Source organism: Oncorhynchus masou, chromosome 12, assembly GCF_036934945.1.
Source record: "Oncorhynchus masou masou isolate Uvic2021 chromosome 12, UVic_Omas_1.1, whole genome shotgun sequence".
Classification (NCBI taxonomy): domain Eukaryota; kingdom Metazoa; phylum Chordata; class Actinopteri; order Salmoniformes; family Salmonidae; genus Oncorhynchus; species Oncorhynchus masou.
The window spans coordinates 69,411,313-69,438,873 of record NC_088223.1 but is presented as its reverse complement, the minus strand read 5'-3'; the positions used below and the strand labels follow the sequence as shown (position 1 = coordinate 69,438,873).

At 41.6% G+C, this 27,561-nt stretch overlaps 3 protein-coding genes across 8 annotated transcripts in view; 2 read left to right on the top strand and 1 right to left on the bottom strand.

The window, feature by feature from the left end:
* The first annotated feature begins 342 nt into the window (after positions 1–342).
* On the top strand, positions 343–4,888 carry LOC135550726 (nucleolar protein 16-like). Its single transcript, XM_064981782.1, has 5 exons — positions 343–525; positions 3,652–3,760; positions 3,860–3,929; positions 4,277–4,383; positions 4,589–4,888. Exons 1-5 carry the CDS (start codon positions 419–421, stop codon positions 4,730–4,732), a joined length of 537 nt encoding a protein of 178 aa, XP_064837854.1. The 5' UTR covers positions 343–418; the 3' UTR covers positions 4,733–4,888.
* Positions 4,889–4,926: 38 nt separating this feature from the next.
* LOC135550725 (ADP-ribosylation factor-like protein 9) lies at positions 4,927–12,205 on the bottom strand. Of its 2 annotated transcripts, XR_010457136.1 has the most exons (5): positions 11,871–12,205; positions 10,667–10,847; positions 10,125–10,300; positions 9,511–9,756; positions 4,927–7,801 (listed from the first exon to the last, which is right to left on the bottom strand). XR_010457136.1 is itself a non-coding variant. In XM_064981781.1 (4 exons), the coding sequence occupies exons 1-4, from the start codon at positions 12,006–12,008 to the stop codon at positions 9,589–9,591; spliced, it is 663 nt and encodes a 220-aa protein (XP_064837853.1). In that variant the 5' UTR covers positions 12,009–12,205; the 3' UTR covers positions 4,927–9,588. The 2 variants fall into 2 exon arrangements, 1 of the variants encoding a protein (XP_064837853.1); XM_064981781.1 differs by having other exon boundaries at positions 4,927–9,756.
* A 518-nt stretch (positions 12,206–12,723) lies between these two features.
* Positions 12,724–27,561, top strand: part of LOC135550721 (protein KIBRA-like) — a 35,017-nt gene continuing 20,179 nt past the window's right edge. For 2 of the 5 annotated variants that reach the window (XM_064981775.1, XM_064981773.1), the window contains exons 1-9: positions 12,724–13,753; positions 16,285–16,378; positions 17,673–17,782; positions 17,992–18,195; positions 18,629–18,705; positions 19,617–19,696; positions 20,752–20,881; positions 26,800–26,949; positions 27,180–27,250. In XM_064981775.1, the coding sequence (XP_064837847.1) occupies positions 13,618–13,753; positions 16,285–16,378; positions 17,673–17,782; positions 17,992–18,195; positions 18,629–18,705; positions 19,617–19,696; positions 20,752–20,881; positions 26,800–26,949; positions 27,180–27,250 (1,052 nt within the window). In that variant the 5' untranslated portion in view covers positions 12,724–13,617. The remainder of the gene's footprint in view (positions 13,754–16,284; positions 16,379–17,672; positions 17,783–17,991; positions 18,196–18,628; positions 18,706–19,616; positions 19,697–20,751; positions 20,882–26,799; positions 26,950–27,179; positions 27,251–27,561) is intronic. The other 3 variants (XM_064981777.1, XM_064981776.1, XM_064981774.1) reach the window with 2 other exon arrangements.

The following is a 27,561-nucleotide window of genomic DNA, read 5'->3' as shown; positions in this document are numbered from 1 at the left end:
ATGTTTTCATGCAATTCTGGGCTCATGGTTTATAAGGCTTTCAGATTGTTTTTATTTTTAAGACAAATCATTGCAGCCAGGGATTCCTTGACTCATCATCATCCTCGTTCTCATAATCATCATCATCATCATCATCATCATCATCATCACTAGAACCAGAATAAGTGATTATCACACCTTCCCTGTTATCAAAAGATGACCCATAATTTAATGTATTTTAATTAGTTCATGATAGTAATGTTATCTGTGATAATTTTACGCTACTACTATAATAATAATTTAAAAAAATACTACATAAAGGTCAAAGGTAAATGGGCGTTTATTTAACCCACGTGATACCAACACATGCGTCCCCACCGAAATACTGCATACGTTCCACACGTTTTTCAGAAATAAAAGTCAGATCGATTTTCAAACAATGCCGAAAGCCAAAAAGAAAAGTAAAAGAAACACGTTTGATTACAGTAAAGATAGAAAGAAACTGAAAAAGCAGTTTAAGAAAAGGGAAGCCCCGAGAATTGAGTGGTAAGTCGAATATTGATTATGAATAGCAGTCGATGTTAGCAATGCTAACTCCACGTTCTAGTAAGCTGTGATGCTAACGTTAGCTCATGTATGCAGTTTTGTCTGTGATTGAACTAGCTAGCCAACCTAACTTTACAAGAAAATATCTGGTCTATTCCCGGGTTTATTATCAATGGTTGTCAAACTGGTGAAATAACAAACTAGTTTGATAGCTAACATTACTTGTTCTGGTCCAACCAGGGCGTCGTTTGGCTGAACAGCTTTGCTTCGTAACATTAATTATTCGGCTTAGTGACAGGCAGCTTCAATATCAAATCAAATTTTATTTGTCACACATACACATGGTTAGCAGATGTTAATGCGAGTGTAGCGAAATGCTTGTGCTTCTAGTTCCGACAATGCAGTAATAACCAACAAGTAATCTAACTAACAATTCCAAAACTACTGTCTTATACACAAGTGTAAGGGGATAAAGAATATCTACATACAGATATATGAATGAGTGATGGTACAGAGCAGCATAGGCAAGATACAGTAGATGGTATCGAGTACAGTATATACATATGAGATGAGTATGTAAACAAAGTGGCATAGTTAAAGTTGCTAGTGATACACGTATTGCATAAAGATGCAGTGGATGATATAGAGTACAGTATATACGTATACATATGAGATGAATAATGTAGGGTATGTAAACATTATATTAGGTAGCATTGTTTAAAGTGGCTAGTGATATATTTTACATAATTTCCCATCAATTCCCATTGTTAAAGTGGCTGGAGTTGAGTCAGTGTGTTGGCAGCAGCCACTCAATGTTAGTGGTTGCTGTTTAACAGTTTGATGGCCTTGAGATAGAAGCTGTTTTTCAGTCTCGGTCCCAGCTTTGATGCACCTGTACTGACCTTGCCTTCTGGATGATAGCGGGGTGAACAGGCAGTGGCTCGGGTGGTTGTTGTCCTTGATGATCTTTATGGCCTTCCTGTAACATCGGGTGGTGTAGGTGTCCTGGAGGGCAGGTAGTTTCTCACCAAAGCAAACCTATTGGTAGAGACAGTATTGAAGACCATTTGTCTGTATATGCAAGTTGGCATTTTTTACGAAATACGACTTTTTTGAAAATTGTTTACCGCCAGACTAGTTATGTTTGAATTTCTATTTTACCAGGTAAGTTGACTGAAAACATTCTCCTTTACAACAACGACCTGGGGAATAGTTAAAGGGAGAGGCAGGGGGATGCGCATGCATCTTGGCTGAGAATGTTGCCAGAAGATACCAACCCTACCTTTACACTGAGCTGCACTCGGGTCAAAACGCAATCATGGTTACATTCATATTTCATATTTCTCTGATAGAAATCCATGATCACATTTATATGGGATGTCATGGCGAAGTTGTCTAGCAAAGCTCATGCGTAGACCCATCAGCGTGTTTCTAACGCTGACCTGCACATGTGCAGACCGACACTCCTTTAATATAATGTTGTTTGACATTTAAACGTGTCACTTTCATGAGACTGCCTTAATCGACATCCATGCCATCGGCGCCTGTGTAACCGGTGCTGTACTGCACCGCTGTAACTCTGCGTTGTGTGTGGTTGATTGAGACTATAGACGTGGACTTTGGAGATCAGGTAGTTTTAATTAAACAGAATTCACTCCCCGCATCCAAAAGAAAATAAAACATTCATAGAGCACATATGTTCTGCCAATTGTCACCTCTTTCTCTCATAGTGCATCAAAATGATTTTTTAAATACAAAATTAGTACAACCTCTCCTTATTATACATAAAATATTTTACATAGATAAAACCACATACCTGCATCCAAAAGAAAATAAAACATTTGTAGAGCACATGTTCTGTGACTTGTTGCCTCGTTCTACAACAGATGCACAATACAAGGGACTGGGATCATTCGAGGAGCTAGCCAACGTTCACACATACAATAGCCTGCTAATATTGTAGCTAACTATTAATCACATGTTGAATTCAGAATGTTGATATCATCGTAAAAAGTACAATTACAAGTGCATCTTAACAATACCATCCACTTATGAGTAACCTCTAAATATACAACATTATTAATGAACAAAACACTGTATGACTTTGTGCTTTAAAAGAGTCAAACTTTTCTGAAGACGACAGGAAAAGTGTGCCTACCTCTCATGGGCTAAAATCATTTTGATGCACTGAACACGCAGGGCAAAACGGAAGTACACACTCCCCTTACTCCTAAGATGCAGGCATGCATAATAACAAATCAACATGCCATATTAATATATGAACCTGGTGAAATTCACACAGTACTTTAACAATTGTTACACTCGGGAAACAGTGGGTTAACTACCTTGATCAGGGGCAGAATGGCTTATTGTTTAACCTTGTCAGCTCAGGAATTCGATCCAGCAACCTTTCGGTTACTGGTCCAACACTCCTATCTGCCAGACTACCTGCCGTCCCTTTGGAGCATTGTGGATAAGTTACATTTTGGAGTACAGTGTAGAGGTCGACCGATTATGATTTTTCAACACCGATACCGATTATTGGAGGACCAAAGAAAGCCAATACCAATTAATCGGCAGATTCATATTTGTAATAATGACAAATACGACAATATTTTAACTTAATATAATACATCAATAAAATCTATTTAGCCTCAAATAATGAAACGTGTTCAATTTGGTTTAAATAATGCAAAAACAAAGTGTTGGAGAAGAAAGTAAAAGTGCAATATGTGCCATGTAAAAAAGCTAACATTTAAGTTCCTTGCTCAGAACATGAGAAAGCTGGTGGTTCCTTTTAACATGAGTCTTCAATATACCCAGGTAAGAAGTTTTAGGTTGTAGTTAATATAGGACTATTTCTCTCTATACCATTTGTATTTCATATAACTTTGACTATTGGATGTTCTTATAGGCACTATAGTATTGCCAGTGTAACAGTATAGCTTCCGTCCCTCTCCTCGCCCCTACCTGGTCTCGAACCAGTGACACATCGACAACAGCCACCCTCGAAGCATCGTTACCCAAAGTGCTAATGGCATACTTAATACATACAACACCCACTTATCAGAAATGTATGATCTAGCATGAGTGAATGCCTATAGTTGTGTAACTGTTTATTTCAAGTCCTCAGATCCGAAATGCCTGGAGTGACAAGAAGTCTGTGGCAAGGAACTTGCGAGACATGGGTCTGGCATTTGACCCTAACCGTGCCCTCCCAATTAAGACACTGACCGTGAGTTTATCCTGTCCATCATGATGATATACTATACATTCACAAGTCATGGCCTAATCACTTAGAGTGAATTGTGATGTATAATTGACATGTCTGCAGTTTGCTGCTGTGGAGAGAACTGAAGAAGCTCCCACCCTCAAATTTGTAAGGAAGCCATACGTTCTCAATGGTAAGGAACCATTAATCATTTCTTGTTGGACCTAAATCAACATTTGTTCTTTGTAATTTATAAATCCTTTTTTTATTGAACCTTTTATTTTACAAGGCAAGTCAGTTAAGAACAAATTCTTATTTTACAATGACTGCCTTACCTGGGCGACGCTGGGCCAATTGTGCGCCACCCTATGGGACTCCTGATCGCGGCCGGTTGTGATACAGCCCGGGATAGAACCAGGGTCTGTAGTGATGCCTCTGAGATGCAGTGCCTTAGACCATTGTGCAACTCAGGTGCCCCTATTAGATTTTATTAGAAGATCTTATCACTTAGACTCATGCATGATGATTTGTTTTCAACAGAACTTGTAGCAGAGGCCAATCTCCCAGAGAAAGACACAAAGACTTTATCCACAGACTTGATAGAGTATGTGCAGTACATGATCAGGGAACACAGTGAGAACTACAAGGTAAGTACAGCTGATGAGGAATTTCACCTCGCCTAACTTGATTCTCTCTGTACAGTAGTATTTCACAAAGGATGGGCTCGTATTCCTGTAGTTGCAGTTTATTGCCTTTGGGTCATAGCAATAACTACTGTATGTTCTTATGGGTATTGTGAGACCTCATTTTTTATTTGTATTTTTTATCCCAACCTAATTTTTGCTTCTGTAGGCTATGGCCAGAGATGAGAAGAACTATTACCAGGACACGCCCTCACAGATCAGGAGGAAAGTGGACCAGTATAAACGCTGCCATCCAGAGGAATACAACATCTTTGTGGAGTTTCTCAAAGGTGGGAAACCTGTTTCCACATAACTGGGCCTGTCTGTGGTGGTCAAAGATCTTCAATGTAGAGAGGGATCATTACTCTTCATCAGTGGAGGCAGTCTGGGAGTGCTGACTCGCAATTATTTTGTTACTTTGATGGACAGAGGGAGTCATGGTGCATTCAGCAACTCTCCTTCAATCAGAATGTAAACATTTTAGAAAAATACCAGACATTTTCAACATGCATAAAATCAAACTTTATTATATTTGTTCATACTTTCCATATGTATCCCAAAAATACAGTTACACAAATTCCATACAGCAAGAACATTTAAGACTGCTTTTGTAATGAAGTGAAAATGTATATTTGTAATGGCAAATTCCACAGTTAGTGGTGAGACAAAGATTTTTTAATTTAAAAGTGCATGCCAAACGTAAACCAATGATTGAAAAGTTAAACAAACCATACAACTGGGAATTGTTAGATACTTTGGGATTTGGGAAATGAGGCCTGTCATACTTCCCCTGAGTCGGATGAACTCTTGGATACCATTGGTATCTCTGCGTGTGGTTTAAAGGAAGTTGCTAACCATTGCTTCCATTGTGCTAACGCGAGTTAGCATTGGCTTGTGAAACTACCTCAAATCAAAGTTTATTTGTCACGTGTGCCGAATACAAGCGGTGTAGACCTTAGAGTGAAATGCTTACTTATAGGCTCTAACCAATAGTGCAAAAAAGGTATTAGGTGAACAATAGGTAGACACAGATACATAAATGGTATCAACAAGTTCATTTAACTCTGGGGAAGTATATAACGGGCCTCACTGCCTAAATCCCTAAATATCTCTAACAATTCACTAGGAATTTTATAAAAACACATTTACTTGAACAGTGCAGATGCAAAGTTTGATTGACGTTTTTGTTCACTTGTCTGGAAATTGTTTAAAGTAGTCCTTGTGTATGTACGGTTTAACTTTGCAGTCATTTTTGTTTGGCATACATTTTAAAGTGGACAACCTTAGTCTCGGCATCACTCTTAATGTGGAATTTTGCTAAGCCGTTATCAATGCATTTCCTTTTTTGAATAACATAAGATATAAACATAACATCGTTTGTGCAAAAGGTTAGAATGTCACTGCAAAACGAAAAATAAGACATTGGAGTTTGTTAAATCTTTGAAGCAGCATAAATATTACAACTGAACACAACAGAAATATGAAACATGCTCTAGATTATCAAGAAACAATGGCGATATCAAGGAGTAGGGATGGACACGGTTAATTGAATACCAGAACGGAAGTTAGAATACTATTTGTGTACATTTTTGAAGAGGGGGAAAATTACATTAAAAAACTTTGTCTAAATGCAATTATCCATGTGACATTGTTACACCATGACATTTGAATTTTTTAAATTTAATATAACAGTGTGAGCTACTGCTGCTTCAAACATATTGTGGCTGACAGAACATGGTAGCTTATAGTTTGTTGTGCAGTGTAAACGTACCCAACAGTTGATGCACAAAGTAATTGTTTAATTTAAGCTCATTTCCTCATGATGCATTTGACATGAAAAAGCATTTTATTTTCATAGCGCATTTTGCCTTCCAGTCAGCCATGACATCGGTAGCCTATGCTATTTTCCCCACTTCAAATAGTGATAACAGGTATGCACCTCCTTGAAGTTCCACAAGGCCTGACACAGATCAATGCAAAACACTCACCATAACCTTTTTTTGAACAATCTATTCTATCATGTTGAACATCACTTACAGTGGGGCAAAAAGGTATTTAGTCAGCCACCAATTGTGCAAGTTTTCCCACTTAAAAAGACGAGGCCTGTAATTTTCATCATAGGTACACTTCAACTATGACAGACAAAATGAGGGAAAAAAATCCAGAAATCACATTGTAGGATTTTTAATGAATTTATTTGCAAATTATGGTGGAAAATAAGTATTTGGTCAATAACAAAAGTTTATCTCAATACTTTGTTATATACCCGTTGTTGGCAATGACAGAGGTCAAAAGTTTTCTGTAAGTCTTCACAAGCTTTTCACACACTGTTGCTGGTATTTTGGCCCATTCCTCCATGCAGATCTCCTCTAGAGCAGTGATGTTTTGGGGCTGTTGCTGGGCAACACAGACTTTCAACTCCCTCCAAAGATTTTCTATGGGGTTGAGATCTGGAGACTGGCTAGGCCACTCCAGGACCTTGAAATGCTTCTTACGAAGCCACTCCTTTGTTGCCCGGGCGGTGTGTTTGGGATCATTGTCATGCTGAAAGACCGAGCCACGTTTCATCTTCAATGCCCTTGCTGATGGTAGGCTTTGTTACTTTGGTCCCAGCTCTCTGCAGGTCATTCACTAGGTCCCCCCCGTGTGGTTCTGGGATTTTTGCTCACCGTTCTTGTGATAATTTTGACCCCATGGGGTGAGATCTTGCGTGGAGCCCCAGATCGAGGGAGATTATCAGTGGTCTTGTATGTCTTCCATTTCCTAATAATTGCTCCCACAGTTGATTTCTTCAAACCAAGCTGCTTACCTATTGCAGATTCAGTCTTCCCAGCCTGGTGCAGGTCTACAATTTTGTTTCTGGTGTCCTTTGACAGCTCTTTGGTCTTGGCCATAGTGGAGTTTGGAGTGTGACTGTTTGAGGTTGTGGACAGGTGTCTTTTATACTGATAACAAGTTCAAACAGGTGCCATTAATACAGGTAACGAGTGGAGGACAGAGGAGCCTCTTAAAGAAGTTACAGATCTGTGAGAGCCAGAACTCTTGCTTGTTTGTAGGTGACCAAATACTTATTTTCCACCATAATTTGCAAATAAATTAAATCCTACAATGTGATTTTCTGGATTTATTTCTCATTTTTTCTGTCATAGTTGAAGTGTACCTATGATAAATTACAGGCCTCATCTTTTTAAGTGGGAGAACTTGCACAATTGGTGGCTGACTAAATACTTTTTTGCCCCACTGTATTTCACTGTTGCTGACTGCTAGCCAAAAAACAACAGACCACTGCCAGTTGTTGTGGTACCTGCATTTGCTTCATTCTGATTGGTCCAGAGATTCAAGAGCAACTTTTTGGGGTGAGGGGAATTGACAATCTGGAGATCTGGAAAAAAATGCATGATTATTCATAGTGCAATAATGTCATATGCCCATCCCTATCAAGGAGGGGTTTTCCTCATCTAAATATGTTTATGTGCACATCAGGTTTGATTAGACAAGTTGGAAATATCACACATCCACAAGATTATACAGTGTACAATATTTTGTATAGTGACTAGTTTTACTGTCTCGGAAAACACAATGTTTTCAATTAATGGGAAATGTCTCCAATAAATCTAGCACTTGGTACATTGGATAAATTTGGTGAGATGTTGGACATGATATTCCATTAGGCTGACCAATAACCCCGAGCATTGCAGTTAAGAACCTTTTTAAAATTGGTGTTTTATCAAGACGGTCAGGAAACTGCATTCAGATGTCTGGAGTTTGCTTGTAGTGAAAATACCAACACATTAGCTGACCTATTTCAGTATGCTAGTCCTATCTGTTCTCGTCAATTATTTACAATCTCATTTCGGGGAGCAACCAAGTGCTTAATTGATCACTATTAAAGCATCTGGAATACCTCACGGAGTACATACTATTGCCACTATTACGTTACTGTATCTGCTAAACTGAGCAGGTTGTGTTCAAACTAACCTACATTGGCACCGAGTTGGAAAAAAACAAGTCCGCAAAGTCAATTCTACATGTCAGATAAGGACTGCTCAGCAAAACGGCTTCCTGTTTAACCACAATACAAGGTTATATAAGCCTATCTAAAGATTTGTTTCCTCCTTAGTAGTTTATGTATTGATTTGATGGGTCAGAGAAGGCAACGAAAATTGTCCTTCCCCCAACTGGGTCCTTAAAGGGCCTGATTTCTTTAAATCGTGGGTAACGTTATAATTTTAACAACCACATTTCAGTTTAACAGTCAAACAAAACATCAGGTGGTGCCACTGCAGTAGAAACATGGAATTACTGGTCATTGATAAGAAGGTTGAAGATAAGATTTAAAGGTATGTTTTGAATAAAAGCGGGCTACAACACTGCCTCCAATAAGTGAAAACATGCACATTTAAAAAAAATTCCAACGTAGAGCATGAATTTATCAAAGAACAAGTCATCTTAACTGCACTGTTTACACCTATTTACATGGACTTGACTGCATCTTACCTACAATGAAATGTAACACTCAATCAAACGTCTCCTTTAAAGAGGATAAAATGCCATTTCATTATTGACTGAATTGACACTAGCTGACATGACATTGCCACAATAAGGAGCATTGAAACTGTATTGTATTGACACTTATGCTACAATAAATGTAACAAGCTTCATGATGTGTAGCTAGACGCATGATCTACACTGAGTATACAAACCATTAAGAAAACCTTTTTCCATGTCACCTGTTAAATCCACTTCAGTGTAGATGAAGGGGAGGAGACGGGTTGAATGATTTTTAAGCCTCGAGACAGATTGTGTATGTGTGCCATTCAGAGGATGAATGGGCAAGACAAAATATTTAAGAGCCTTTTGAATGGAGTATAGTAGTAGGTACCAGACGCACCGGTTTGAGTGTCAAGAACTGCAACATTGGGTTTTTCACGCTCAAGTTTGCCATGTTGATGGTGTTCCTAATGTTTGGTATACTTTGTGTATATTGTTACTATGTAAGTGATTTAATGAAGTCCCTGACTCCCAGAGGGCCCTGAAGGATCTTCTCTAGTTCAAAAGTATTCACACGCAGTCATTGCTACTTGTACTTACACACGGGCTCACCCATGGGCAACTCCCCATCCCACCTGCATGGTCAACACCCAGTTCAACTCATCCTGTCCTAGGGAATCAAACGAGCTGTAGGATCAAGTCTTGGAAGGCCTGCAGATTGCGGGAGACAATCAGGCCGTCTGAGCCCAGCTGGGCAGCCAGGAGGAACAGCCGCCTATCGTCAGCCACCGCCCCCAGAGACAGGGCCTCATGGAGCTCCGACACACTCATGGCGTTGTGCTTGTCCTGGGGGTGAAGAAGACACACAGGACGGACAGTGAAGTCTACTGCCGAGTCACTCTGGGCTTAATGAGCCTCTGTTGAAATGACTAAATTGTAAATAAGAGTTTGACAATCTAAGCATTGATGTATTACAACACTGGTCATGACAGGCGTAATATCACATTTATAACAGTATTACAAATTCTTTATAAACATAGCTCAAGTGATGTGTTACTAACATGTACACACGAGAGAACATACATTTATCCATGTCCAAGACACGTTGCCCACAGTAGGAACAACAAACGTGTTTCTATAGCAATGGAATTAGATTCCATTCGTTAGGTTGTCTGCCCAAAGACGGTATACGACAGCTCAATAGTCAAGGTCACCTGTTTGTTTCCCAGGACCACCACAGGAAGTTGTGAATCCAGTCTGAGAAGGCGATGCAGCTCAGCCTTGGCCTGTGGGAGACGTTTTCTGTCAGAGGAGTCAACCACGTACACCAAGACATGCGTCTTCCTCAGGTACTCGGTCCAGTACGTACGCAAATCCTCACCCCCTCCAACTAGAATACAGCAGACAGAGGTAGGCTGGTTACTTGAGTGTTGCTAGGCAAAAAGGTAGATGTATGAACTTGTGTTGTATACCTTGTTTGTCACACTACAAAAGGGCTAAATTAATTATTCCACTGAAGAAAAGGTAAATGGTGTGTGTTGTCCAAACGTATGACTGAGTCTAAGCAAAGGCACATGATTATAATGCTTTTGGTAAGGCCACTGGTATTTCAAGGGCCAAACTGATAGCTTAAAATGTGACGTATTTTAAGGTCATAGAACCACCTTAAAGCACTCTGCATGGAGTCTTACAGGCCAGTTGAATTGCACTGCAAGCATATGCAGAATTCTGGTGGTGTGCAAACTGCACAGCTTACTCTCAAGGAAATCCAGCTGACAGGCAGGGGCACTGAGGCTCATAAAGTTGAAGCCCCTGGTGGGGCGGCAGTGCCCTTTCTTGCCTCCGTCTCCAGCTGTCAGCCCCTGCAGGATACTGCTCTTCCCAGCACCGTCTAGGCCAAGGACAAGCACCTGGCGCTTTCCATGCTCCTCGTGCTCCTGCTCAACACACACAGTGGGAGGTCATCAAAACACCTGTTCTCAACATCAGCAACATGAAGTTACCTTATCCCATTTTACTTTTTTCTCAAGTTACAGGTATAGATAATTGTTACTCCTGTAAAGTGACGGACTGCAATATGTTTTGTTTACACACAACAGCATTTTCACCATCTATCCCTGTAGGATTAACGGTGCACTATAGATAATGCTGCAATCACTTGCATTTGTGTGTGCAAAGCAGCTAGCAGCCTCTGTGACCCCCAAATCCCCAATAAGCTGTCTACTTGGCCCACAATAACTGCATAAGCTCTTTGACCACTATGTAATGTTGTAATGAACCATAATCGTAGTTTCTACAAATGTTAGTTAAATCAGCTCAAAACCATCATTGGTTTGTGAGTAGCACTCTGTAGGCGAGTGACACATTAACTGTTGCCTTATCTTGTCTCTTTGATTTAATTAATACCTTTGAAGCTCCTGAAAATCTTATTTGACAATTTCAGGTAATGTCCTATATCCCTATAGGCTATATTCAGAGGAAATGTTTCTATAGGCAATTATTATTATGATAGTGATACTACTTTGGAATGATTTGAATATATAAAACAACAATTTCCTTCAACATGAAAATGACTATATTTTCTTGTTGCTCTCTTGGACCCTAAACCTGAATGATTCCCATTATGTGCGTCAATCGTTATCACAACCCATCATCATCATCACCACCACCATGCAGTCAGATTGTCAGTTTGTGATCAACATGATCTGGGATGAAGGCTCAGCATTCATATCATATGTATTGTATGGGCTGGAAGACCACATCCACGTCCAGACAGAAGTGATTCGTGAAGTCCTCTCTTTGTGTTCGATGCCACTGGCGCCTATAGAACTTTCACTGCTCTGGCACATAAAGAATCCGGCGATAAACCTTGAAAACTGTGCGTCTGGCCCACCGATTGCAACAGAGTCATACACTTATGCCGACTGAACATTCCTAGATGGCAGAGAATAACAGTGTACCTCTTTTATCATGTAATATTCCGCTTCGGGAGACCATATTCGCCTTCTGTAGAAATAATTCAAGGCGATAAACAGCGCGGACCCGAAGGCAGCCACCGCGGCGGTTAGGGCGATGGATATGTGCCGAAGCAGAACCATGTGGCACTGCTTGAACGCCGTATAATGTCGTCTTCCTGGACACAGCAACCAAGAGCCAACGATGAACTGACCGAATGATTTCCACTGTAACCAGTGCACGTGATATCTCTTCCTTGTTTGTGTTGAAAAGAGCCCCGCCAGCGCCTTGTACCCTTCAATCCGTTGGATTCGTGACGGCAGTGTATGGGCTGGGCAACTGCTACTTGTGTGATGTGGATGAAGCCTCTGAGTTTTAATAATGTAATTGCAAAAGGGTATGTCGGTTCCCGTAAAAAACAATGTTGCTATATAATTGTGCCAAAATATTTCACATAAAGTGCAATGTACTACACATATTTTGTTTAACTTCGGACTGGAATTTATAATATTTAACGGCCTATAATGAATAAGACATTTCCAGTTGTATTTGAAATGATTAAAATAAATATTTGTAACGTAGTGAACAGTGTCAAAAACTGTCCATGGGAGGGCGTCGTGCACTTGTCTCAGAAGTTTGCCTCATGAAGTAGAACTAACAAACACAGAGCAACATTTATCACCAAGCAAAGTATTTAATTGTCTCGTGTGTGTCCGTCATTTATGACGTAAGCGTTACACATTATTCCACATTTAAAACCAGAAAAAAATATTCATATTGTAGGAAACATTTGGTAGAATAAAATGTATGGCACAGGGCAGAGAAACACCTGTATGACGTCATTCAACAGCATCGCGAGCCTTCACGACCGACCGCGGCAAGCAGTACTCTGGAGGAGAGACTGCTGCCCCTTTAAGTAACAAACGATTACAAGTAAACAACTTCAATGAGGATTTATTGGAATTTTGCAGGAACATTTACCGTGAATGTGAAGATAACTGCATCTCAGTTCTGTGGAACGGGGTAATTTTTGGGTAGCGCACGAGAGGGTTACTTGCTAGCTGACTGGTTAGCATCGTTCTCGCTAACTAAACATGGTGGCCAGTGAACGAAAAGAGCTCTAAAATATTTAAGAAAAGCTTATTGTTGAATGGTGAGACATTGTTGTAACCTTTTTACACATACTAAAAATCTTGGCTGGATTTGCAGACTTCAAATGCACTTTTCGGTTAATCTGAATATCCCAAAAGGAGTCAAACTGCCCCGACACAATTGCCATGCATTGGACAACCCGTTTGAAAAGTTATAATTAACGTTACGTTTTCGTTATGTTCTACAATGTATTATATATAGACGAACACAAACCTTGAACAACGATTTCAAATGCACATTAGGATTTCTCTCGTGGAACACCACTCTCTCAATTCCAATGTGACCATGGTTGTAACATTGTTACTGAGCTGAGATAACGGCTACAAAATAACATTTTTATTCTACAGAGAAATAATTTGCTCATCTGTACTGGAAATATTGTTTCATTAAGGAAATTACCACTGTTTGGCAAACATTTCTACTCGTACTGAGAACATGCACTGCGAGACGTTATGGATTATCACGTAGTCCGACACGCACACAATCCAGAATTTGGGAATTGGAACCAAGTGATGGTTTTCAGATTTGGGATTTTAAGATGCTTCACACAAGACATTGTTTACCTTCAATAGAATTTAGAGGACTTGCAGAGAAAATTACATGGAGACTCGTCTGACATGCCAAGGAAGGAGTTACCACTACCAGAGGGTTGGGAAGAAGCCCGGGATTTTGACGGGAAAGTCTACTTCATCGACCACATCAAACACGCTACTAGTTGGATTGATCCAAGAGACAGGTATGGTATTATATTTGGGGGGGGGGGGGGCATATTTTACAGTTTATTTCTCATACCTTTGATGTACACGTATTTTGGTTACATGTTTTTGAACTAAGTCTTTCAATTACTTTAGAGTATTTTGTGTAATTTGTATTTCACTGGCCTGAATGCAATGCATTTTGTATTAAGTTACACAATTTCAAAATACTTTTCTATACCATTTTTATAGCAGCTATCACCCCAAATGCACTCCATTGGTGTCAAGTGTGATGGCACTATGTTGTGATAAAAGCATCTGCTATATGACAAATGTTATGTGAAAATGAACACTTGCAAAGCACACTGGGTATTATTCTAATGATCTTTGTCCCCAAACAAGGCCAAATTTTATTACAATACAAATTTGTGCCAATTTTGATTACATTTGGTTCAGTGGGTATTAATGGAACATAGGGTGGACCTCATTTACAGTACAAAGCATGCAGTGCTTAGAAGGGCGTCATGAGAGGGAAATTAATTTGTACACTGTCACTAATATCATTTTACCAGTTACTTGAGTCCCCCCAGACTTTGACACAAAATCTCTTTAAAAGCTTAATTCTGGAATGCTTGAGATTAGGGGAGTTTTTATAGTTTTATTCTGCTTTGTTTTAGGATAAGGATAGGCTTTAATATTATATTGCAAGATTTGAAAATAGGCTTTGTGTCAAAAGCCAGTCCTGTTTTCCCTTGGTGGCTGTCATTATTGCAGTCCTCATTATAAGACCAAGAACATGACAGACACAAGGCCACCAATCTGCCGACCTCCCTGGTGAATTGTCACAGGTTGGCTTGGTAGAATCAAGAACATGATGGCAAGAACAAACCTTAACAGACATTCCTAAAACGCACAGCTGAGGAGGGTTGAGCACAGAGGCTGGTAAATTAAAGACTGATGATTTAAAATCCCTTTCACTGCTTGCCAAGGTGCACAGGGTCAAAATGCAGCATGAGGCCCTGAAAACTTGCAACTAGCATGTGGAAACCAGTGTCAGTACCGGAATGGATTCATGTATAACCTCTCCATTTCTGGAGTCATGCATGCATTTCTTTACAACAACGACAACAATGGGAGGTGAGGGGTTAAGTCAAGTGAGGAACATAGACCCTTTACAGTGACAGGCTGTCTACTGTACTTCATAGGCCCATCTCCTAAACTGTTCACTGGTCTGTTGGGGCACAGTAGAATGAAGCCAGCCCAGAATACTAAAACTGAGATTAGCCAGTCATTCTCAAATTAGTGGACTCGGACTGAAATAACCTGACATCCATTACTGGCCCAAAACTGTCATTGGACTTTGACATCTCTTTCCACTGCAGTTAAGCACTAGGACATTACTGTAGCCTTGCTAAGAAACAGCTGATGCAGAGTTATGTTTTTATGTTTACCTTTATTTAACTAGGCAAGTCAGTTAAGAACACATTCTTATTTTCAATGATGGCCTAGGATCCACAGCCTAGGAAGACAGCCTAGCATCCTAGGAACAGTGGGTTAACTGCCTTGTTCAGAGGCAGAACAACATTTGCTGCTGCCTCCTGATCATGATAATGAATTCCCATTAGACTGGGCAGCCCTATTGGTGGAAAATGTGCTGCCTCAAACTCATGTTTATTGGCTGGGCCTAGCTACCCAGTGGGTGGGCCTGGCTCCCAATATACTAATTTCCTTATATGAACTGTAACTCAGTGAAATCTTTCTAAATGTTGTATGTTGCGTTTTATACATTTTTTCAGTATGCATGCATACATGCATCTAATGAGCCCCTGCCATGTCAGTATCTCTTGGCTGCATTCGCATACCTCAGCCAGCCATATTGTTTATCCACCCTCATGGTGACGCACCCAACCCATTCTGTCAGGTGAATGGAATGTTATCTCCCAGATACTGAGCCGTTGCCAGGGGGGAGCTGAAGCAACTATCCGCTTTACTTTATTGTTGGACCTTGAGCGCTATGAAATGTAGGTTGGAGCCTCATAAATTTGACTTGAGGAATGTATAGTGCTTTGACTGAAAGTCTCTGACTCAGTTATGCTCCCGCATGTTTGCATTCGGCTGCACGCTTTGTCGCTTTGCGTTAGGGCATGGGCCAGGGTGTTTGACTTTGTTTGCGAACTTGCCTATTGTTTTTCACCACCGACATTCACTCAACTGACTTATAATACTGCTGCTCACCAGGAAATGCCAGACCCCCGGTCTTTGTGTGAAACACTTAGCTAGAGGTTAAACCTGTAGAATCATCAACTAGGGCCTCAGAAAGCCGCTCTCGCTATATAGGCCCACAACCAGTATTGTAAGGATCTCACACAGTTCAACAAAAATAGAATGTTGATCAACCCTGCCCTCCAGGGGAGTGCTTTCCTAATGTGTGGTTATGGCTGGTCTTTCCTGGATCACACAGTTTATGGATAACGCTGTAAAGAAACAGAATTTATTTTATGTTGTGGGTAACAAAAGACAATTATAGTAGTCTTAGGTGTGTCACTCACTACCCAAAAATGTGTTATTTAAGATTCTTCACCGTCTGAAGAGATGAAGAGATGTCTAGCCTGGTGTCGTCCTCTTCAGACAGACTGGAAGAGGTCTTGCATTCCAATGAACAACCAGTGAGTGCCTCACGCTATGCTCTGGGCCTATTTAAAGCCCTCTGGTTGGTCGAATGAGACAGTGAGTCAGCTCTACTCGGAGGGAAATGATGATGAGTTGGGCCATCAGCTCAGAGTGATTTAAGGGTTGGATTTGCAGGGGTGAGAGGACAGCTTCAGTGGAATTAATCAAATAATATGATGCACACCCGGTCACTCAAAGGACCCTGCAGCAGCAGCCAGCTTTTGGGGGATATGTGTTTGTTTTCAACAAAGCCTTTTCCTCTGAGAGATACATTTAGAACGGGGCTAAGGGGGTCTTTGCAGGCCCTTTTTAATTATTCATAAAGTGAAAAAGGAACCTGTTCAGTTTCACCCTGAACAAAAGGCTCTGTGAGGATGGTAATATCTTCAGTCTGCAGAAAAGAGTTTGAGCAAGACAAGTTTTCCTATACTCTTAGAAAAAAGGCTTCCAAAAGGGTTTTTCGGATGTCCCCATAGGAGAACACTTTTGGGTTCCAGGGAGAACCCTCTGTGGAAGGGTTCTACCTGGAACCAAAAGGGTTCTACCTAAGGGGACAGCCGAATAACCCCTTTAGGTTCTAGATAACACCTATTTTCCTAAAAGTGTACATGCCGGCTTTGCCGCTGATAACTCTGTCAAACATTTTAACATTAGCATAATTTGTATTCTGTCCTTGAGCACAGTGTTTTATATTATAGGAGCTATGCGAAGAATTAGGATTCAATTGTGATCCTGGTTGTGCCAAGTTAGAGCAGCATGGAAAAGACAACCGTAGCCTATCCAAATCAGCTAATGTAAAGACCCAGAGGCTGATTTTTGGACCGTTACTCAGCAAATAGGCCCCTTCACTTTTTTCGTTAGCACATTGGTCCTGTTGGTGAGTGCTTTGAGGTGCTTTGTGTGTGGTGGCCACTGAGGTCCTCCTGGGTCTCCTGTGATCCAGAACTCTGGCCTTGTGTTGGAAGGCCTGGATTGGTTCCCTCAGAAACCTCCAGGCGATGTGTTAACGCTACTTGTGGAATGCCAGGCCCCAGCTTCCGGCTATTGTGCTTTGCAAGCCAGAGGTGAATAGCGACCCATTCTAACTAGACCCCCCCCCCCTATTAGAGAGAGAGAGAGAGACACACACACAGTAATGGTGGTAGCCCCCCTGTGACAACCAAATTATCTATCTTGACATACACTCTGGATGGCCCACTATCTTGGCATGGTCATCCTGATTTTACTTTTGCTGTGACACCTCTCTAATTTTTACCATCAGTTGACTGTTTCTTGTGTGTGATTTTTCAGGCAGACTAAACCTCTGACATTTGCTGACTGCATTGGAGATGAGCTGCCTGTGGGTTGGGAGGAGGCCTACGACCCCAATGTCGGGGCCTACTATGTGGATCATAACACAAGTGAGTTCATATATACAATACTCCATAACTAAAGCTTCCTGCACCCATATTCATCACACATTTGTGGGAAAAACATGACCGGTCAAATCATGATCCAAAATTGTGATTAGCAAAAAATATTATCTCATCCATTCCTGTTTCTTATGTTCTGTCTCCCTGTCCTCTCCAATTGATCTGTCTTTCCTCATCCCCTTCTCTTCCCCCATCAGAGAGCACTCAGCTGGAGGACCCGCGGGCCCAGTGGCAGCGGGAGCAGGAGGTCATGCTGCGGGAGTACCTGGACGTGGCCAAGGACGCGCTGAGTGCCCAGAAGGAGATTTACCAGGTGAAGGAGCAGCGCCTGCGCCTGGCCCAGCAAGAGTACCTCCAGCTCAACAACGCCTGGAGGGACAGGTCCACCTCCCAGACCAGCTGTAAGGACCGGGACAAGCCAGGGGAGACAGGGTTATTTGGTGACCGAAGGGGCTAGGTGGCAATGGGGAAGAGAACTAGAGTGATAGGGGTAGTCTTTTATAAGACCAGTCTTTTAGTCTTCTGAGTGATGCAAAGCGTTTGACATCTCTGTTGGGTAGGTGCAAATAAATTTGATCATAGAATTGCAGCTCATCATAGTTTACTCAAGTTGTCAGTTATAAAACATTTAAAATAAAGTTTTAATACACGCTACAATACTTAACTTGACTCCATTCCTAAGCGTAATCCTCTGTTGTTCCTCAGACTTGAAGTGGTGATTTAAAGTACTTTGATAATACGTAGGGAATTGATGAGAAGGTCCTTGAAGTTGAATAAAGCGATGTAGTGGATTAGATAACGCCCCGTCTCACCCTCTCATCTTATCTCCCGCAGTGAATTCCAGATCATCCTCCAGTAGTAAATATGACCCAGAAATCCTTAAAGCCGAGATTGTCACTTCCAAAAGTAGGGTAAGAAACCACTCTTTCAAGTTTGTCACGTTCACAAGTACAATGAAATGCCTTTGTTGCATGCGCTTTCCCAACAATGCAGTTATCAATATCGGTAGTACTATAAAACATTTTTGTAAGTAGTACAAAAACACTGTTTTTTACACCGTCTCTGTACTTTATTTATGGCCTGCATTACTTGTGTTCAGTCACATTAGGAATGGATGTGTATACCCATATGTTCTTAAGTCTTCTGTTGGGGCTTAATTCTCATCCCTAAGCAGACATTAGTGCATGAAATAGGCTTAGTCCAACGGGCTGTTGCTAAGTGACTGAGTGTCCAACTCTCTTTCTCATTGTAAAGGAGGAATGTGTGTAAGTGACATCTTTGTCCGAGAACTGCACCCAGCCTGCGTCCCAAATGGTACCTTATTCCCTATATAGTGTACTACTTTTGACCAGGGACCAGGACTCTGGTCAAAAGCAGTGTACGACATAGGGTACAATTTTGGGACACTTCCCAGAGCTGCCAGTTGGTGTTGCGTAACAGTAATACACTGTTGGGTTATTTGTCGATTCCCCCCCCCCCCCCCACACACATTTAATAAAAGTACAATAAGCAAATGTTTTGTTTTAATCATATCATATTTAATCATATTAGATACGATCAGGTGCATTATCAGTTATATCCTAATTATTTTTCTGTAAGGAACAAACACGATAGGTTCTATTTGAATCAGCTGTTCGCAAATATAGCCAAATAATCAATTGTATTGCAACTGGATATTTTTTATTTCAGTAAATGTATACTGTGTGTTTCTCTCAGGTGAATATGCTGAATATTATCATATTCCCAGTAATCAATAGTATTTTGACCTGGACATTTTTCATTTCAGTGAAATAACTATAGTCCTGTGTGTTTGTCTCTTTAGGTGAATAAGCTGAAGAGAGACCTAGCCTGCATGAAACAAGAGTTGCAGTACAAAGAGCAGGGCTTTGAAACGCTAAAAGAGTAAGTGTATAACCAGGTTGGGTTGCAATCACACTTCATAGTAGTAGGCTTCTGCTTTTTCCATACAGTTGCAGAAAGATTCCAGTTGTCAACACATCAACAACCTCAAGGCCCTCACATCTCACTATAGTCGAAATGGCAACTTGCTGCCATTTACATAGACTGTGATTCCAATTGTAATTTCAAGCATGACCTTCAAAAGGGTCAAATATCCCTATTTTTCCCTGCGAAACACAATTCTCTTGGAGTGCCTGATGTGCTGCTTCTACAATGTGTGTTGTGGAAAAAGCTGTGTCCTGGCTCATTTCTGTGATGTTTGTTTTTGTAAATGAACGACAAGATACATAGTGGTTCTATTGGATTCCGATCCATTCTTCCGTGACCTTCATTTGATATCAAAGACATTTACCAACCCTTATGAAACAACAATAATATACTAACACACTAACATCCTATGTCAGTCCTAAACTCTCCTTTCCCAAAGAAAATACCCAAAGAAATGGAATAAGAGGATCTATTCTAACAGCCAGGTGGAAAAGGCTTACAGAGGCTTCATTTGTTCTAGTTCTCCTTGGCCTGTAATGGAGGAGTGCTGCTTCCCTCCCTCGCATGCACCCTCCCGCCCTCCTTTGCTCTTGTAAGAATGTGGAAAGACCTGTTGTTCTGCTGCACACATGACTTGCTGATGACTGGCTTTACATATATGCTGCTGCCGCCACTAATGGATGGTCTCTCTCCCTGTGTTGCTGACGGGCTCTTTCCTCTCTCTCTACACCTGTGGCCCTTTAAATCCAGTTTGACTCCTGTAATGGATCCATAGTTTCTTATTGGTCACTCCTGTCTAGATTAGATCAGGATGGTTTGAAATTGGCACAGTAGGATTATCATAGTGAAAATGAAATGTGTTTTTGTAAACATCATCCCTCTTCAACAAACTATAGAATAATAATCTGAGAGCAAAAATGTACAACTCTGATAGTACACCTGAAGATGTGCTATTTCAAGACTGTTTAATAACTCACTCTGATTTGTTTCCACCGTGTGCCTCCCTCCAGGATCGACCACAAGGTGTCCAGCGTGCCTTACGGTGTCAAGCTTCACGATGAGCAGGCCACCCTGAACGAGGTCAAGTCCATCCGGGACGCCATCAGCTCCGGGGAGAAGGAGAAACAGGAGCTCATGCAGGTAAGCAGGGACGGTACCACCTGTATATAGCCACCGCTACTGTTATTTTCACTCATTTCTTTCTTTACCTATCTATTGTTTACCTAATACCTTAAAAAAAACAACTTAAATTGCACTGTTGGTTAGGGCTTGTAAGTAAGCATTTCACTGTAAGTTCTTCACGTGTTGTATTTGCCGCACGTGACAAATAAACATTGATTTGATGGGATGAGGGAGAGGGGTTGGTGAATGGATAAGATGGGATGTCGGTCAGGTGTTGTGTGCAGAGAGAAACTCAGCAAAAAAAGAAATGCCCCCTTTTCAGGACCCTGGCCAAAGATAATTCGTAAAGATCCAAATAACTTCACAGTTTCCCATGCTTGTTCAATGAACCATAAACAATGAATGAACATGCACCTGTGGAACGGTCGTTAAGACACAAACAGCTTACAGACGGTAGGCAATTAAGGTCACAGTTATGAAAACTTAGGACACTAAAGAGGCCTTTCTACTGACTCTGAAAAACATCAAAAGAAAGATGCCCAGGGTCCCTGCTCATCTGCGTGAACGTGCCTTAGGCATGCTGCAAGGAAGCATGAGGACTGCAGATGTGGCCGGGGCAATAAATTACAATGTCCGTACTGTGAGACACCTAAGACGGCACTACAGGACGGACAGCTGATCATCCTCGCTGTGGCAGAACACGTGTAACAACACCTGAACAGGATCGGTACATCTAAACATCACACCTGCGGGACGGGTACAGGATGGCTGCAATGACTGCCCGAGTTACACCAGGAACGCACAATCTCTCAGTCTCTGGTAGACGGATACCTCTTCGTCTCACACTGCTCAGTTTTCCCTCCGCTGGGGCATCACCCTCCCTCTTTTCCTCTGTCCCCTGCAACTTCTCCGTCTCTCCTCATGTTCCTGCATCCCCTCGGCAGACGAACAGACTCATACATATTCCTACCATGACTTTGCTGCTCAGTCAATGATGCACCAGCAGGCTGCGACTTAGAAGCTGAAACAGAGGAGTGCGTGGGTGGTATTCGGCTGCCTACTTCATGCTCCCAACTCCGCTTAGGAAATGTGGGGTGAGACGTGTGTGTGTGTGTGTGTGTATATATATATATATATATCGCACACACACACACACACACACACATGCCCCATTTTTAATCTTGGTGGCAGCAGCTGTAGAAAACAACAAAGTGTTTGTTAGTAGGGGTTGGGTTGTGTTTAATAATGCATAGCCCCCATGATTCTCTCTCCCCCCCCACTGGGATGCCTCACCTCCCCAGCCTTCTGCCACTGACAGTTCAGTTGTATGTGTGTTGGCTTTGCAGTGTCTGTCTGACTGCAGTGTGTGAGTACGTTTACATGATCATATAATTAGATATAAAACTGATTGTGGCAGTAGACGAATTATGGCATTAGTCATGTAAACACCTTACTTTGCTTATCTTAATCGGCGTAAAGTCATATTTTAAGTAAGCATATGCAGATTGCTCAGAAAATCAGGTGTTTTAATCTTTCAAACGCCTTAATCAGCGTGAAAGCGGTGTATTTGATCCGCACATGTTCTAGCACGAACTTAATCCTTTTGCGCGACCGAAGTGATTTCAGAAGAACAGTGTGCATCTATAGAAATTGGTTTCACATATAAACTTTACATACATGGCCTAAAGTATGTGGAAACCCCTTCAAATTATTGTATTCTGTTATTTCAGCCACATCCCTTACTGACAAGTGTAAAAAAAAAAAAAAAAAAAAAAAAATCGAGCACACAGCCATGCAATCCTCATAGACAAACATTGTCAGTAGAATGGCCTGTACCGAAGAGCTCAGTGGCTTTCAACGTGGCATCGTCATAGGATGCCACCTTTCCAACAAGTCATTTGGTCAAATTTCTGCCCAGCTAGAGCTACCCTGGTCAACTGTAAGTGCTGTTATTGTGAAGTGGAAACGGCTAGGAGTGGGACCTCCGAGTGCTGAAGCGCAAAGCGCGTACAAATCCTTCTGTCCTCTGCAACAACTCCCTACTGAGTTCCAAACTGCATCTGGAAGCAACGTCAGCAGAAGAACTGTTCATCGGGAGCTTCATGAAATGGGTTTCCATGCGGAATGCCAAGTGTCGGCTGGAATTGTGTAAAGCTCCATTGGCCTCTGGAGCAGTGGAAACCCGTTCTCTGAAGTGATTAATTACGCTCTACCATCTGCCAGTCCGACGGACGAATCTGGGTTTGGCGGATGCCAGGAGAACACTACCTGCCCGAAATGCATAGTCCCAACTGTAAAGTTTGGTGGAGGAGGAATAATGCTCTGGGGCTGTTTTTCATGCTTTGGGCTAGGCCCCTTAGTTCCAGTGAAGGGAAATCTAGACGATTCTGTGCTTCCAACTTTGTGGCAATAGTTTGGGGAAGGCCCTTTCCTGTTTCAGCATGACCGTGCACCTGTGCACAAAGCGAGGCAAATAAAGAAATGGTTTGTCGAGATCTGTGTGGAAGAACTTGACTGGCTTGCACAGAGCCCTGGCCTCAACCCCATCAAACACCTTTGGGATGAAATGGAGTTTCGACTGCGAGCCTGGCCTAATCGCCCAACATCAGTGCCCGACCTCACTATGCTTATGTGGCTGTGTGGAAGCAAGTCCCCACAGCAATGTTCCAATATCTAGTGGAAAGCCTTCCTAGAAGAGTGAAGGCTGTTACGCAGCAAATGGGGGACCAACTACATATTCATGTCCATGATTTTGGATTGAGATGTTTGTCGAGCAGGTGTCCACATACTTCTGGTGATGTAGAGTATACGTTACCTTCGGAAAGTATTCAGACCCCTTTACTTTTTCAACATTTTGTTTATGTTACAGCCTTATTCTAAAATGGATTTAAATGTTTTTCCTCAGCAATCTACACACAATACCCTATAATGACTAAGCAAAAACTGGTTTGTAGATATTTTGCAAATGTATAAAAAAAATAAACATACCTTATTTATATATGTATTCAGACCCTTTGCTATGAAACTCAAAATTGAACTCCGGTGAATCCTGTTTCCATTGATCATCCTTGATGTTTCTACAACTTGATTGGAGTCCACCTGTGCTAAATTCAATTGATTGGACATGATTTAGAAAGGCACACACCTCTCTATGTAAGGTCCTACAGTTGACAGTGCATGTCAGAGCAAAAACCAAGCCATGAGGTCAAAGGAATTGTCCGTAGAGCTCTGAGAAACGATTGTGTCGAGGCACAGATCTGGGGAAGGGTACCAAAACATGTCTGCAGCGTTGAAGGTCCCCAAGAACACAGTGGCCTCCATCATTCATAAATGAAACTAATTTGGAACCACCAAGACTCTTCCTAGAGCTGGCCGCCTGGCCAAACTGAGCAATCGGGGGAGAAAGATATTGATCAGGCAGGTGACCAAGAATCTGATGGTCACTGACAGAGCTCTAGAGTTCCTCCTGTGGAGATGGTTGTCCTTCTGGAAGTTTCTCCCATCTCTGCAGCACTCTACCAATCAGGCCTTTTAAGGTAGAGTGGCCAGATGGAAGCCACCTCTTCAGTAAAAGACAGCCCGCTTGGAGTTTGCCAAAAGGCACCTAAAGACTCTCAGACCATGAGAAACAAGATTCTCTGGTCTGATGAAACCAGTATTGAACTCTTTTGCCTGTATTCCAAGCTTCACATCTGGAGGAAACCAGGCACCATCCCTACGGTGAAGCATGGTGGTAGCAGCATCATGCTCTTGAGATGTTTTTCATTGGCAGGGACTGGGAGACTAGTCCAAGATCGAGGGTAAGTTGAACTGCGCAAAGGATTCTTGATGAAAACCTGCTCCAGAGCGCTCAGGACCTCTGACTGGAGCGACGGTTCACGTTCAAACAGGACAACGACCCGAAGCACACAGCCAAGACCACACACTCAAGGACATTCAGTCTCTGAATGTCCTTGAGTGGCCCAACCAGGGCCCGGACTTGAACCCTGAAAAGTGCTTCAACAAAGTACTGAGTAAAGGGTCTGTATACTTATGTAAATGTGTTATTTCAGTTTTAAATTTGTAATAAATTATCAACATTTTCAAAAATCTGTTTTTGCTTGTCATTATGGAGTATTGTGTAGATTTGATGAGGGGGAAAAAAACAATGCATTTTAGAATAAGGCTGTTACAAAATGTGGAAAAAGTTAAGAGGTCTGAGTACATTCCAATGGCACTGTATGTCCGAACTCGGAATCAAATAGGCGCCACAAAGAAAACATGGTCACTGTGGTAGAACATTTATTTTGATTGGCTATTTTCGGCATTTATCAAAGTCCCATAAGGTAGACTGATGAACGTTGTGTGTGTATAAATCGATCTTTGTGGAACAAAAATGCAACATGCAACAATTTGGAATGATTTTACTGAGTTACAGTTCATATAAGGAAATCGGGTAATTGAAATAAATTTCACATGATTGGCTGGTCTCAGACAATGTTGCAGGTGAAGAAGCCGGCTGTGGAGGTCCTGGGCTGGCGAGGTGGTCTGCGGTTGTGATGCCGGTTGGACTTTATGCCAAATTCTCTTAACGACAGAGGCAGCTTATGGTAGTGAAATTAACATTACATTCCCTGGCAACAGCTCTAGTGGACATTCCTGCAGTCAGCATGCCAATTTCACGCTCCCTCAACTTGAGTTGTCTGTGGCATTGTGTTGTGTGACACATCTGTACATTTTAGAGTGGCCTTTTCTCAAGGTTCACCTGTGTAATGATCATGCTGTTTAATCAGCTTCTTGATATGCCACACCTGTCAGGTGGCTGGATTATTTTGACAAGAAGAAATGCTCACTAAAAGGGATGTAAACAAATTTGTGCACGTTTTTTTGAGAAATAAGCAATTTGTGAGTATGGACAAGTTCTGGGATCTTTAATTTCAGCTCATGAGACAAACACTTTACATGTTGCTTATATTTCAGTGTATTATTCTGACCATTCACCATTATATCATTGTGCATGTAACTGTACTCTATGAAGCCTGCCCTACTCAGTCAGTATTGTGTCCAAGGGGAGCCTCGGTGGCCGTCTTCTTTGCTGTTTCTACTTGTATACAATAGTCAAGATAAGGTTTATTCCACTCCATGCTTCAGTGCTGAGCCATGTATGAAATCTATCAACAACCTTAAAGACCAGCACAGATTTAAAAGTAGGTTACTGTTTTTGGCCACTGTTGCGAAAAGGTTTCCCATTTCAAAAACACATCTTTATGCAATGTACAGTACTCGTCTACAAGTATCTGCCAAAATATTGAAACGCATGAGTATTTGGGGGAAACAAAGTATATTGAAAGCAGGTGCTTCCACACAGGTGCGGTCCTTGAAATAATTTAGAAATGAATATCCCATCATGCTTATGGTCATGTATAAAAATCTAGGGCAGGCCATTATTTTGGGTACCATGGTTATGCCCCCATAGCATGACAATGCCCCCATCCACAGGGCACTGAATGGTTTGATAAATATGAAAATGATGTATGCCATGTCAGTCACCAGGCTTCAACCCAATTGAACATTTAGAAGTGGCGACTGAGACAGTGTTTTGTTAATGGTGGTGCAAAACACTAAGTTATGGAATGTATTGTGGAAGAATGGTGTCGCATCCCTACAATAGAGTTCCAGACCCTTGTAGAATCTAAACCACGGTGCATTGAAACTGTTCTGGTTCATGGTGGCCCAAGACTATATTAAGACACTTTATGTTGGTGTTTCCTTTTAGACAGAGATAAAGGTAACTGCCTATCTCTATGATGATGATACGTGTTATAGATTTATACCATAGGATAGGAGCTTTGTGAATGTAAGACACGCAGCAAAGGACATAAAACATACTATTCCATTTTGATTTCACTATCTCTGATTTTGTTAAGCCTGTATGTGTCGGTCTCCTCTCCCTGTAGAAACTAGCAGTACTTAAGGATGGCTTCCAGTTGGACTCGGTGGGTTCTCAGTCTGACCTGTGGGGCAGCAGCCCCTCCCTGGCCAACTCTGAGCTGTACATCCCCCGCCTCTACTCCGAAGCCGGATCCCAGACCAACATACCTGCTGAGGTGAGCAGGGGGGAGGGTCTGTTCAGTTGGCACGGAAGACAATAGACTGAAATTGTGAGGGAATACCTGGACATGTCCAATAGGAAATGCTTTGTTTTAATTTTCTGTCTCAAAATGTTTCCCTTTGGTGTGCCCTAATGAACAGGAACAAGGTTATAATGCACTGGTTGCGTCACTAATTGATCAGAATGTAGCTTTGTCACACACACCTTGATTTTTGTTTGATATAGTTTGTGACCAACACCAACAACTTGGCAGAGAAGGTGCGACTGAGCCTGAAGTATGAAGAAGCAAATAGAAGGTAACTTGTGTAACCCAGATGACTCATTCTCAACACAACCCATCAGTCTATATATAAACTCAGCAAAAAAAGTAACGTCCTCTTACTGTCAACTGTGTTTATTTTCAGCAAACTTAACATGTGTAAATATTTGTATGAACATAAGATTCAAACAACTGAGACAAATGGAACAATTTCCAAAGACATGTGACTAACAGAAATGGAATAATGTGTCCCTGAACAAAGGGGGGTCAAAATCGAAAGTAACAGTCAGTATCTGGTGTGGCCACCAGCTACATTAAGTACTGCAGCGCATCTCCTCCTCAAGGACT

Bases quoted from the DNA above. Each gene is read 5' to 3' on its own strand.
- LOC135550726 (XM_064981782.1), top strand. From the start codon at position 419: ATGCCGAAAGCCAAAAAGAAAAGTAAAAGAAACACGTTTGATTACAGT. The intron at 526-3,651 runs GTAAGTCGAATA...GTTTATTTCAAG, and splicing joins GAAGCCCCGAGAATTGAGTG to TCCTCAGATCCGAAATGCCT. The intron at 4,384-4,588 runs GTAAGTACAGCT...TTGCTTCTGTAG, and splicing joins AACACAGTGAGAACTACAAG to GCTATGGCCAGAGATGAGAA.
- LOC135550725 (XM_064981781.1), bottom strand. From the start codon at position 12,008: ATGGTTCTGCTTCGGCACATATCCATCGCCCTAACCGCCGCGGTGGCT. The intron at 10,301-10,666 runs GTAAGCTGTGCA...GCTGTATTCTAG, and splicing joins TCAGCTGGATTTCCTTGAGA to TTGGAGGGGGTGAGGATTTG. The intron at 9,757-10,124 runs GTGACCTTGACT...CTTCACCCCCAG, and splicing joins TGGTCCTGGGAAACAAACAG to GACAAGCACAACGCCATGAG.